Below are 11,951 nucleotides of genomic sequence, written 5' to 3' on the forward strand. Positions count from 1 at the left end.
TCTAGTAATATATTTACTGAGAAAAATGGTGACGTGTTCAATACTTATTTTAGCCGCTGTATTTACCCTCAGGGTTTGTTTTGTTTTCTTTGTTTCAGGGTGATCCAGGACAGTCAGGAGAAGCAGGACCTATGGTGAGAACGAAATATATTCATATTTTTGAACAATTAGACCCAGTTTGAGTTAACACATGAACTCACTGTGTAATGATATTTTCAAGTGAAAGCAAAAGAAATTTCAGCTTTTAATCTAAAAAAAATCACATGCCTCCTATTCTTACTTTACTAATATCCATTGATATGTTTTGTGATTTGTGCCATTTTAATGGAAAAAGATTTCATGTTGCGTTTACTGGCTTCTGTTTTTTTTTTCGACACAACCACATTTAAACTTCTTCAGATGCTGTTTTTTTTATTATGCAGAGCTATAAACATATTGATATTCAAATACAAGGAAATAAGGTTTAAAACTTCTTTACAGTCGTCCTCCTCGCTTTGATTTTTCCTGTATTATATGTTTAATTATCGAGTGTTCGTAGTTAATGTTAATGACGCATTTTATGGTAACCAGAAGAGGAAATAAAAACTTTTCTCTGACAAACTCCAACAACAAGTCAGCACACTCTGCGGTGTTCAGCAAATGCAGCTTTTGATTAGAGTTTCCTCATAAAAGCTGCACTGAAATGGTCAAAACAAACTCCRGAGAGAAGAAATAATGGGACGAAATCACACGGCGCCGTCAGATTCCACAAACAGAGGGGAGGAAACAGGAGTCGAGACAGGAAGTACTTCAGAGAGCTTCTAATTCTGAATCCATCTCTTCTGACCTTTCAGCTATGCTGACGAATGAAGAAGCACAGGTTTGTTTTTCTGAAAAGCTAAAATCGCTCATTCCAAAACAGAAACCAGCCTTAACTCTTCAAATAAAGCTCGGTTCTATGAGAACATTCAGCACACAGACTGTCGACTCTGATGCACTTTTACGAAGGAACAACCTGATCGTCTGGAAACGAGCTTTTCTCTGTAAAACAGCACGAAGCAGCTGCTGTCAGCCTTTACCATGTCAGAGCCTCGCTTTGCAGCCAAAAGCTGATTGTCAGATRTATTTTAGGAAAATAAGCAAAAGATGAGATCTTGGATTAGATGGAGACCTCTGTGTAGACTCTCCTACCTCAGATTAGATTAGGAAAATAAACCCGTCACACAGGAACACACACCAAGTCCACACGTTTAGTCATTCCTTAAAATAAAAGGGAAAATATCCCCCGCTGCTTTTAAACTAAGATCTTATGCCGATAAGGGATGGAGTTAAGGTTTATACTCTAGGTGTTTTAGTCAAATTCTTGTGATATGACAATACGTTGTGAAAATCACATTTTAGCTCAGGATCTGTTAAATTAACTGAAGTGTGTTAGCTAAAGCTGATTAGCTGTGGTAACCGTCTTAAATTCATTAAGATCTGTTCAGTGGTTTGTGAAATGTTTTGCTAACAGACAGACACGGTTGACTCGAACTAGTGTTGCCAACTCAGCCTCTTCAAAATATGGGACAGGTCTGTAGGGGGCGGGGCCTAATTACGGTAAAGCAACGATTATGACATCACACAATCATTTTTATTTCCCCATCATTTGAGTTACATCCACCCAAACATAATTTATTCTTGTTTCTGTTATTTTCATGTAACATGATGGATTAAAAAGAAGGATTTAATCAACACTTTTTATTTATTTTTCTTTTTTTTTACAACTTTTCAGCTGCTTATGGCCTCAGTAAACAGAGGGATAAATAAATGTAAATATAATCATATATGTTTTTGTGAAAATCTGTTTTCATGTAACACTTCAGAAACTAAGAGTTCAAGAATTAATTTATTTTAAAAAATGCAAACTCAGACTAAACATCTGTATGAACACTATGAGTTTTATATATTTTAGGTTTCATATTTCTTATTTCATCCATTAAATAGTTTGAGAATATATTTGTGGCAGCCTTTAAATTTGTAATAATTTATTATAAAATATGGTCACCCACCACACTAATAACCTATATCTTGTGCTGAAGTTCAGTAAATGAATGAAATGACGCTGCAGTCTGTTTCTGCCACTTCAGGGATTAACACTCTTATGGTCGTTGCATTTGTCCACTTCAGTACCGCCCCTCTGGGACCCCCCTTCAGCTTGTGTCTCTAGATAAATGCCTGCCTGTCATTTCGTAATGACTCTTATTGCATGCAGTCAGAATATGGGAGAAAGAGCGTCCCGTATGGGWCATTTCAGTTCAGKTGAAAATGCGGGACAGTTGGCAACCAGAACCAGAACCAGAACCAGTTATTAGCAAAGTTTAGGAAAACGTGTGTTCACTATTTGTTTTTAGGTTTGAACTAAATGTTTAGGATGACTCTCGGTTACAAACGCACCAAATTTTAGCTCATTTTCTGTAAAATTGGCAGAGGTGTAGCCTTTTTTTTGTGTGTGTGTGTGTGTGTCTTTGCTAAGATTGTTTAGCCATGGTGGCCATTTTGTTTGGGGTTAACTTCAACAGGTAGTTGATTGTAGATATTAGATTTGCCTGTTTAGCTCATCAGGGCGTCCAGCCTTACCAATGTTCTCTTACGGTGTTCTTGAAGCAGTTGTCCAAATTTTTTTATTTTCATTTAAATGTTTTATGTATATTCTATTGTTAAAGGCAAAAGTAGATTCCTGAGTTTACAGCAGCCTTCCAGGACATGTGGTGCTGGTTAGGGGGATTAAACTGTTGTGAAGCAACTAGGAGGAGAAAAGGGGGAAATGACAAAAAAAAAAAGAAAGAGCAGGAAATATTTTTAGGATTGGGTTCAGAATCATCAATGCCATAAGGTTCCTCTGGGGTAAATTAAAGGGGGTCCATAAAGGTGGCTTGAAGCCCCGTGCAATGTATTTATCTGGAACGTTACTCCATAAAAATATTAAATCAGCTTAAATAAGATCCATGCAGCCCTGAGAAGAACTGTCTCCATCTGTGTTTTGGTGTTATTTCCAGTAACAAAAAGTTTCACTTGTTCCAAATTGACAGTTTTTTTCACTTTGTGATGAACAGCAGGCTCGTATATGTCTAATTTTCTTAATCGAGCTGAAAAATTAGGACGTTCTTTTTATTTCTTAATGCTCTTGATTATTTTCTTTTAGTTCAAAGCCAAAAACACAAGAAGCGAAGATGTTTGGGAACCCGCTCAGAAGATTCTCTGTGGAATAAATGAATGTTCTTGGCAAAAAGTTAAACAATAATGTTTGAAACTAATCTGCTTTTTTTTCTTTTATAAATCTCTAAGCTGTCAGTATTTCTAGTTGTAACCAAACATCTCAATTATCGCCCGTCTGTTTGTAAAATGAACCACTGAACAAATTCTWATGAAACTTTCAGAAAGAAATYATTGACTATGTGCGTGGAAAGTTGATCAGTGAAGTGATGATTAAGGCAGTAGTTCATACCGGGGAAAGCAGAATTATTGCAAGGCAGGAGAAATGAAACGTCAAGCTCTGAAGCAGGGCTGGAGCCAGAGGACTGCCCAAGGTGCCCCACCAAAACAACTGGCGGGGGGGGCGGTCCTTGGATTTTGTATTTACATTTAGATTTTGTTGAAGATTGTTCTCTGATACTAATTTACTATATAAATTTTCAGCTGTGTATCTTTAAAATGACTGAATTATAGGCCTTCATAAAATTAGCATTAGCATTAGTAGTTAGCTTAATTTGGATCATTAGCAATTAGCATGTGATCTGTCTTAGCTAATCCAAAATGAATTTCATATCAATGGCTACRTTCACACTGCAGGTCTTAATGCTCAGTTCCGATTTTTTGAAAAAATMCGATCTTTTTGTGTGAACGTTCACATTACATTTTAAATGTGACCTGCATCAGACCYSTGTGTGAACGCTACACAGCACTGATGTGACACGCATGCGCAGTAAAAGACGTGACGTCTCATCAGCCGGCTTGTTTGTTTACAGAGCTAGCATGGATGCTACATTTTGTGCATCGAATCTGAAGTTGTTGTTTAATCAGAGCCAATTAAATAATTATCTGACCTGCTTCTTTAGTTCAGTGTTTATATCTGAACCTGCCTCTGACCGGGATGCTCCAGTGAAGCTTTTTTTTAACGAAACTATGAGCTGGAAAAAAGTATCGAACTTTAGGATCGATACTCTCCGCGACCCAGGCTGGACATCATTATTATCATACTAATGAAAAGTAAAAAGATGAAGCAACTGGACTTGTGTTTTGGAGCTGTAAACACACGGAGCTACAGATTTAAACAACGAGACTTGAGGTTAGTGTCTTATCGATCCTTCACCCCCTCCTCCTGATGAAAAAGTCAGATGAATGTGACATGAGCGTTCACACTGCAGTCACTTTGAAAACATCAGATATATATCCGATTTAAAACCACAYACTGAAACGGCCTGGGTCGGATTTGAAAAAATCGGATTTGTCTCATTCAGACTGTCATAAAAAAAATCGGATATGAGTCAGATGGGTCAAAAAAATCGAATTTGGGTCGGATTTGCCTGCAGTGTGAACGTAGACAATTAGTCTAAAAAAGATGAGTTATAATATAAAGTTAGCTGTGATGGCCATCTTGAATTTCTGATTAGCATTTAGAATTTGGTTAAAATTGTTTTTGGCTACTTCTACACTAATCATCAGCGTTGTAGTTCTAAAATTGCCTGAATAATAAGTTGTGACTAGCGTTCAAGCTTGTTTTTCCGGATCATTCTTAGCTATATTTAACAAAACTTCAGCTAAGTATTTTTTAAAACAGCTAAATTAAAGTAATTTAGAATTAGCTGTGGGGGCCATTTTGAATTTTCAAATCTTGAGTGCCCTCCCCTCCTTGGCCACCCTTATCAAAAAACAGTCTAGCTCAGCCCCTGCTCTAAAATAATTCTCCTCATCAGTGTGACGTGAACTTCTAGGTGCAAAAGAAAATGTCTCAGCCAGTCGAAATGATGCATTTTCAATCAAACTGGAAGCAGCCTGAGTTCAAGTAAAAACAAAATTTGGCCACAAAGCTCAYAAGTTAAGCAAAAGCTTTGGACAAACACTCCAACCTGCAGCCCGGAGCCCAAGAAACACACGCTGCTTTGATCAGGCCAAATTAGTGTTCCTGTAAATGCCGAGCGAGAGCCGCRCGCTCTGGAACTCCTTCAGGAGCTGAAGTGCTGCTGTCTGAGTGTGGGAATGGGCCTCGTCGTTTAGAGAATAAAAGTACAAAACACTTTCTGTTTTTCGCTCTTTATTGGACGTCCTGCTGATATGATGTCTGACGTCCTCGTATTCTTCTCATCGAAGCTCGCTTTAAGCCTCCGCTTTTACACAAAGGTCCAGAAATTAGTCTCAGCTTTCGTTTTTTATCAGCGTTTAAGAACAAAAGAGCCCGGATTTCCTCGAAGGGCTCTTGACTTTCTCGGCTTTGGGTGTGGATTGGGGGGTAGAAAAAAATAATAAATTTCCTTTTCTGCAAGTAGCTCCTAAGTTCTCTCAGATTTCGCCAAGTTAATTAGCGCTCAGGCGAGTGGCACATGCTCTCACATACTTAGTGGGTCATAAAGATGTTTACTAAACCCAGCTGAGGTTAGCAAACAAAGACCTTTGAAGGCAAGCAGAGAGAGAAAAAGCCCCATTTCTCCTGGCCCACTGGAATAATAAAACTCTTTTTATTGAGGTTTTTGTTAAATGTGCGGATGGAATGCACTATAAATGAGCTGCAACTGTGTGTGTGCAGACATGTGAGAACTTGGTGCTAAAGAGAGATGTTGGAAAAAATCTGAAAATGGAATATCTTTGAGATTAACTTCTGTGATTATCTCTTTGTTTCATCAGCGCAAACTTAACAAGGTACGATCCAACGAGCGGTCGCTTCCCAGAAAACCAATCGTTATTAAGTCATGACTTGGCGCCGCCGAACTTTGCTCCATTTGCGCAGAAATTCGCACTGACAGTCAAACTTTTCAACTCGAATATTACCTCACTGGCTGCTTCTCTTTTGATGATCGGGTCGAGCAGCGCTCCACGGGGGACCGTATCTTTTTTGACGTTTATAGTGCATTTATCGTGAACAAAAGCAGAGACAAAAGGTTTGTGGGGCGAACGCTTTGCTTGGCTCAAACCCAGCTGCAGCTAAAAAGAAAGTCATCATTTACTGTAGATTCTGAGCTTAAATGAATTAAAAATCTGTCCAGCAGGGGTAACTGCCAAACAYGAAGGTGTTAAAATGATTTAGCAGATCTTTGGAAGTGGGGGTTCTGTGGAAACACTATGAACTCTTATTATCTTACCTGTTGGAGATATCTTTTCATCTTGAAGGAGTTCAGTTTTCTCATGAACCACTGAGCAAACTTAAAAAAACTCAAAAGGTGATCATAGCTGTGCTTTTAAAACTCAATGATATTTGGAATCGAGAAATTAATTAACTTTTCTTCACTCCTAGAGACCCGAAGTACACAACAAAATGTATTTAACGGCTAAAAAAGTGGATATTGCAGGATAAGTCCCCATTAAATTAACCAAAGAAATAAAAGTTGTCAAGACAGTTTAAAAGAGAAAGTAATGGTAATAGGAAAACTATGATTTATTGATTGTCTATATACAGTTTAAAAGATAACAATTAGTCAAATAAAAACTATTGTGAACAACTAAACATAATTTATTGACTTCAAATTTCGTGCAGCTAGCACCCTCTGAACCTCCCTGGTAAGGTCTATTTGGGGGTTCTAGAGAGGAGGGTCTCAGATTCAGGAAGAGCAGTGTGGTTTTCGTCCTGTTCGTGGAACAACGGACCAGCTCTACACCCTTAGCAGGGTCCTGGAGGGTGCATGGGAGTTCGCCCAACCAGTCTACATGTGTTTTGTGGACTTGGAGAAGGCGTTCGACCGTGTCCCTCTGGGACTCCTGTGGGGGGTACTCCGGGAGTATGGAGTACCAGGCCCATTGAAATGGGCTGTTAGGTCCCTGTATGACCGGTGCCAGAGCTTGGTCCACATTGCCGGTAGTAAGTCAGACTCGTTTCCGTTGAGAGTTGGACTCCACCAAGGTTGTCACCGATTCTGTTCATAACTTTTATGGACAGAATTTCTAGGCGCAGCCAAGATGTTGAGGGGATCCTTTTTGGTGACCTTAGGATCACGTCTCTGCTTTTTGCGGATGATGTGGTCCTGTTGGCTTCATCAGATCCTGATCTCCAGCTCCCACTGGAGCGGTTCTCAGCCAAGTGTGAAGTGGCCGGAATGAGGATCAGTGCCTCCAAATCCGAGACAATGATCTTGAGCCAGAAACCGGTAGGGTGCCGCCTCCGGGTCGGGGAGGAGGTCCTGCTGCAAGTGGAGGAGTTTAAGTATCTCGGGGTCTTATTCACAAATGAGGGAAGAATGGAGCGAGAGATCGACAGGCGGATTGGTGCTGCATCTGCAGTGATGCAGGCRTTGTACTGGTCTGTCCTGGTGAAGCTCTCGATTTACCAGTCGGTCTACGTTCCTACCCTCATCTATGGTCACGAGCTTTGGGTAGTGACYGAAAGAACGAGATTGCGGATACAAGCGGCCAAAATGAGTTTCCTTCGCAGGGTGTCTGGGCTCTCCCTTAGAGATAGGGTGAGAAGCTCGGTCATCCGGGAGGGACTCAGAGTAGAGCCGCTGCTCCTCCATGTCGAGAGGAGTCAGTTGAGGTGGCTCGGTCATCTGGTTAGGATGCCTCCTGGATGCCTCCCTGGTGAGGTGTTCCGGGCATTTCCCACTGGGAGGAGGCCCAGAGGAAGACCCAGGACACACTGGAGGGACTATGTTTCTCAGCTGGCCTGGGAACACCTTGGGATTCCACTAGACAAGCTGGCCCAAGTGGCTGGGGAGAGGGAAGTCTGGCTCTCTCTGCTTAGGCTACCGCCCCCGTGACCCGATCCCGGATAAGCGGCAGAAAATGGACGGACGGATAGTGCCTTCATGTCTCAATTTATGTCTATGTCAGCTTCTTCAAAACCCATGGTCAATCCAACCAATTGTGTCTTGGCTTCTCCCACAAAATAAGAAACGCCTACATAGTGACTGCAGAGACTCTCTTCTCACTAAAGCTGGAGTAAATGCTGACAGATGAAATAAGCTGGGGTTAAGGAGGAAAGTGGCTGCAGCTGAGACTAATGTGAATAGGGAACAGGTGTGGGTGGGTGTGGGAGGACTGAGGACTTTGCGACGAGATGATCAACGGTACAAAAACACAAAAAAAACTAAACATAAGAACCAGAACTAAACACAAGAATCACAAAATATAATAACCTCGTGTTGGATCGTATTCTTGCCGCAGTCAATCAAAGCTGGTTTGCATCACAGCTGAAACATAAAAAAAAGACTGAGCTCACCGTTAAAGATCAAACCATAAGAGTTTTTGTAATTCAGGGTTCTCATTAGAGATTCATATTCACAACGTGGCTCCATGAAACGAAGTCTCAGACCAAGTCTTGAAACAAGGGATTCACTGTGATCCGGTTTTTGCCTGTAGGGCRTGAGCTCGCTGAATAAAATCCTCCCGTGAGTTCACCAGCCTCTTTGTTTCCTCTGGAAAGTGTATTATTTCATCTGACATGAACTTTTTTTGCTGTTTTTCTCTTCCAATAAATCTTACTCTGTCTTTCTTATCATTTATAGGGGCCTGAGGGGCCACAGGGGCCAATGGTAAGTTTTAGAAACCCATTTAAAAAAAATTCCAACAGCATTTCATCCCCATTAAATTACGCTTACGTATGTTTTATTATAAAGCTGGCATTCGTTTTTTTCAATATACCAAAAAGAAACATCTTTAACTTTGGAATAATGTTATTGGTTTGATAGTAACTTGGCTGAAGTGGCACGAGTGGCTATAAAAAATATGTCGGGTGTTAAATGTGTTTACCTGGAGATTTGAGATAGAGAGCCGCAGTCGGGGCAAGTAAACACGAGAAGGAAAGAAAACGAGGGAGAGACGGTGGCCGGAGCAACGCGGAGTTAAGTGAGGTGATACAGGCTGATGTGGGAAACAGATGTAAGCCGTATCCAGCCGTCAGGTAGCTGCCAGTGTTTGTTCAGCGTAACCCAATCAGACGTTTCCTGTCTGAGCTGTCATCTGTCGACAAGGCCTCCCGTCGGCCAGAGACGTTTTGTGTGTGAGTGTGTGTGTGTGTGTGTGTGTGTGTGTGTGTGTGTGTGTGTGTGTGTGTGTGTGNGTGTGTGTGTGTGTGTGTGTGTGTGTGTGTGTGTGTGTGCAGAAAGGGGTCAATGATGACACACCGCCCTGTTAATGACTCATAATCCAGGCCCTGAGGCAACTCAATTAGATCTTCTGCTGCTCAACTCCAGTTTGGCACAAGAGAGTTCATCAGGTTTCATCGCCTCAATCGGTCGCCTTGATGGATGAAAACAGAGGGAGGGACTCGTGTTAACTCTGTCCTTTTAGACAAAAAAAAAACATACTGATTACAAAGAAAACTTTTTTTATTGCATCTTCCCTAAACACGTTACCTTGATAACAAGTGGTCAACTAGCCAAAACTATTGGTATCACTTTACAATAAGGAAAACATTTTTAGATTCCTGGYTTTTTAGCTACACCTCCACCATCCTGTTACCATGAGTAGTTCCAGAGATATTACTCGATTTGCGTTTTTAATTGGGAAGACCTCTGGAAAATGGGTCTAAATTCTCTTTTTAGGTCATTTTAATTAGAAAATTTTAACCTCATTTGACAGTCAAAACTTGCCACCATATTTGAAATTCGAAATTTTGGTATTTAAGATAGCTTTGCTAGTGCACAGAGAAAGTAGCAAATTAGCAAAAAAATTTACTCAAAATCATTGTTAGTTGTTTGTATTGTTCTAAAAAGTACTTCAGAACATTTTCTAGAGTTTTGTTTTGGACATTTCCTTCAAGCGTCCCAGCTAACCAAAAAATAGCTCTGGAAAATGCTCTGAAATACTAAAAAGTACTTCAAAGTACTTTAGTAAAAAGTACTAAAAAATACTTCAGAACATTTTCTATAGTTATACTTTGGACATTTCCTTCAAGCATCCCAGCTAACCAGACAGTTAGCTTCACTAACCACTAAACAAGAATCGTCACTCCGCTATCACTAAAGCACTAAACTTAAGGGGCGCTAACGCTAACTGCTACGACTGTTAGCAGTCACCTTTTTTCTTTAAATTACATAGATTTTTATGGTAAAATGAACTTTAACATTGTGCTTACAATGCAATTAATAACAAATATTTGACATTTAAAATCTAAATGAAGAAAACAAGTGAATAATGAGAGTAAAGAGTGTTGGCTCACATATTAGCAAGAAAGGTGTGTTTTTATCTTATGCACTGTAACTGCTTATGAATAATAAGCAAATTCAATAAATGTAAATATTGTACATTACATGAGAACCTAATTGTTGAATGTAGCAGTAAAAATACGTTTAAAAGAGGATGTTTGTTTTTGTTTTTTAGGGATCACTCGGACCTCCTGGTGTCGACGGGCTGAAGGTGAGCGCATTGTTCGAACCACRGTCGACTGGTTCTGTTTCTAATCAGTTTGGCCTTTTTTTATCGGCTTTTTTTTGTCTTCTAAAACTTGTAATCTCATAACAACTTCATTTCAAACTTGTGTGGCTTCCCTTAAACAGCAACTTCACTAGAAAGTCCTGAAAGCTCATCTCCACACACAGCCGATGGCGTTTTTATCTGAAAAAGCCAATTTGAATTCTCATTATTCTCTCTGACTGTGTGCAGCACCTTTTTATATTGGAAACATTCTGACGTGCATTCTGACCATTTCGTGCTATTATTATACTGTAGTTTGGAGAATTCCCTCAGGGCTGCAACGTCTTCAAGTATCAACCACTGAAGTCTTTCGCTTTCATGCCAAATAAAGAAGACACAGTGCAGGTGCTTCACAAGAAGGAGAGTTGTAAAAAGCGTTTCTTTTTTTATTATTATTATTATTATTCCAGAACAAGGCTTATGTGACAAGAATGAATAAGGAGATAACTCCAGAGGCGCCACCTTTCTGAACTCGTGGATTCCTGTAGAAATAAGAACAGAGGCGTGTGTGGCTATAATAAGAACCAGAGTAAAGAAGCTGCGTTTCGGTGTGAAAAGCCGGTCGAACTCTGGAAACAGCTTTAATTCCACACTTGTGAAAGGAGCAGGGCTTTGCCAGCGACCATGAAATAGAAACTCCAGCGCTGTGCAATCCGAGTTATAAAACAGTCTGTTATGGTATGTAAGTCTCATTCATGCAGAAAGCTGAGCTCAGAGGCAGCGAGAGCAGGTTGACTGTCAGATATCACACTGATCTCGCAGCCATATCCGCCAAAAATAAATAAATAAAAAAATGTGGGGGGACGATCTGGAATGCAAACCTTATCAGCCTGAGCTCAGGAGTTTTTAATCAGACTTAGACATCATTGTGGCAAAACAGCATCATCATTATTACTCTAATGACTCCCATATGTGAGCTGATGAATGATATGATGCTGCAGTAGGGAGGGGATGGTTGACACATGGATGATGAGAAACCCAGTAAAAAATAACTTAGAGTGGCATACTTTTTTTTCTTTTCATCTGGCTAATTCTGAATGACTCGGGCACATTTGTAAATCGTTAACATTTGTAAATTAAAAACAAATTTCCCAAAGCTGATAAAGTATATAAAATTACACAATATAATATCTTACTGGATAAAATTAAATCACATAATATTTATCGCATCGTATCGTGCACTACATCGTATTGCATCTCATCGTGTACTGTATAGTGCCATGTACTGTCGTGTCGTATCGTATTGTATTGTGTACAGTATTGTCTCGTATACTGTATCCTATTGTGTTCTTTAGCAGATTGCGTTGTATCATGTACTGTATTGTATCATGCATATGCATCATATTGTACACTGTATCGTATCATGTACTGTA

General features: G+C 40.0%; 1 protein-coding gene across 1 annotated transcript in view; it reads left to right on the forward strand.

Moving 5' to 3' along the window:
- Nucleotides 1-11,951, forward strand: part of col25a1 (collagen type XXV alpha 1 chain) — a gene marked incomplete at its 3' end in the record, with an annotated part of 104,429 nt that overhangs the window by 51,138 nt on the left and 41,340 nt on the right. Inside the window, 3 exon segments of the mRNA XM_014004395.1 lie at nucleotides 99-134; nucleotides 8,670-8,696; nucleotides 10,486-10,521. Coding sequence (XP_013859849.1) covers nucleotides 99-134; nucleotides 8,670-8,696; nucleotides 10,486-10,521 — 99 coding nt within the window.

Source organism: Austrofundulus limnaeus, unplaced genomic scaffold, assembly GCF_001266775.1.
Source record: "Austrofundulus limnaeus strain Quisiro unplaced genomic scaffold, Austrofundulus_limnaeus-1.0 Scaffold23, whole genome shotgun sequence".
In the NCBI taxonomy this organism is placed as follows: domain Eukaryota; kingdom Metazoa; phylum Chordata; class Actinopteri; order Cyprinodontiformes; family Rivulidae; genus Austrofundulus; species Austrofundulus limnaeus.